Here is a 1,690-nt window from a genome sequence, read left to right as displayed (position 1 = left end):
GGTCCCTCCCAGCCCAATCCCAGAATTCCCCAAATTTTACCGTGAACACTGCTTGGAGGTTGTTGAGCTTCTCAATTTCTTTCGGCATCCCGTTGCTGCCCCAGCGCACCAGGTAATTTTCACTGCAAAAAAAGGAAAAATAAATCAATTTCAACAAACCACCACCTGAAATCTCATTTCCCAGCAAAAACATTTTGATCTTTCGGGAACATTTGACAAATCCTTTATCCTGGAAAGSCTCTGAAGTGATTCATTCACCCTGGGACAATTCCTGGGACAATTCCAGCTCCTGATAACGGCAGGGACGGGCACGGAGCGTTCCCGACTCCCTGATAAAGTTCCCCATTATCTCCCCTGACTTCTCGGATGTGGGGGCAGCCAGAAAACTGGGAAAAAAAAATCCACCAAAGGCTTCCTCGAGGCTCGTGAGCATGGCAAGGGAAAATTAAAATTATAAATTGTAAAGCTGAATTAAAATTATAAAAAGACGAATTGGGGTAGAAGAAAAACCCGGCTTTAAGAAGGGGGCAGACCATGAGCTTGGCTCTCTTTCTGAAATGAATTATAAAGTAGATAATTACAAATTAATTAATTAATTAATTGATTACAAAGTTATTAATTTACAAAGTAATTTGGAATAAATTTCTCCAAAATGAGGATTTGGGATTCTGTGATTTTGTGATACTTTGTGATTCCTTGTGATTTTGTGACTTTGTGATTCTTTGTGATTCTGTGATTTTGTGATTCTTTGTGATTCTGTGATTTTATGATTCCCTGTGACCCCGTGATTTTGTGATTCTGTGATTTTGTGGTTTTGTGATTTTGTGATTCTGTGATTTCCATGATCCTGTGATTTTGTGATTCTTTGTGATTGTGTGATTCTGTGATTCCCTGTGACTCAGTGATTTTGTGATTCTTTCTGATTTTGTGATTTTGTGACTCTTTGTGATTCTGTGACTCTGTGACTCCATGATTTTGTGGTTGTGATTCCATGATTCTGCGATTCTGTGATTTTGTGATTCTGTGATTCTTTCTGATTTTGTGATTCCATGATTTTGTGATTTTGTGATTCTGTGATTCCATGTTTCTGTGATGTTGTGAGTCTTCGTGATTTTGTCATTTTGTGATTCTGTGATTTTATGATTCTGTGATTTTGTGATTCTTAGTGATTCTGTGTTTTTGTGACTCTTTTTGATTCTGTGATTTTTCATGATTCTGCCCAAAGCAGCCCCACCTGATGAACTGGGAGAGGTCGGGGTCGTAGAGGCTCATCAGCAGCTCGGCGTCCTCGCCGATGTTGCAGACGAAGTTCTTGAAGTTGACGTAGAGGCTGTGGGTGTGCGTGGAGCTGAAGATGGGCTGTGCCCGAGGCTCCAGGCTCTGCTGCAGCGACTGAAAGGAATCCCCGAATTCCGTTAAATTCCACATTTTCATTAAAAACAAACAGAATCAATTCCTTAATTCCTGTTAAATTTTACATTTCCATCAAAAACAAACACAAAGAATTCCTTAATTCCTGTTAAATTTCACATTTCCATTAAAAACAAACACAAAGAATCCTGTACTCCCATTAAATTTCCCGTTTCCATCAGAAACAAACAAAAATAATTTCTTATTTCCATTAAATTTCACATTTTCATCAGAAACAAGCACAGGAGAATTTAGTTCTGCTGGCAGAGGAGCACAGCGT

General features: G+C 39.1%; 1 protein-coding gene across 1 annotated transcript in view; it reads right to left on the bottom strand.

Annotated features, from left to right (window-relative positions):
* Positions 1-40: 40 nt before the first annotated feature.
* The window catches only part of LOC130588039 (dedicator of cytokinesis protein 5-like), a gene marked incomplete at both ends in the record, with an annotated part of 3,513 nt that continues 1,863 nt past the window's right edge, over positions 41-1,690 (bottom strand). The window contains 2 exons of the mRNA XM_057388993.1: positions 41-122; positions 1,235-1,392. Coding sequence (XP_057244976.1) covers positions 41-122; positions 1,235-1,392 — 240 coding nt within the window. The remainder of the gene's footprint in view (positions 123-1,234; positions 1,393-1,690) is intronic.

Source organism: Malurus melanocephalus, unplaced genomic scaffold, assembly GCF_030028575.1.
Source record: "Malurus melanocephalus ecotype Western Australia unplaced genomic scaffold, MMel_1.1 scaffold_3158, whole genome shotgun sequence".
Taxonomy (NCBI): domain Eukaryota; kingdom Metazoa; phylum Chordata; class Aves; order Passeriformes; family Maluridae; genus Malurus; species Malurus melanocephalus.
The sequence above is the reverse complement of the archived record's forward strand: the minus strand, read 5'-3'. Positions and strand labels throughout refer to the sequence as shown.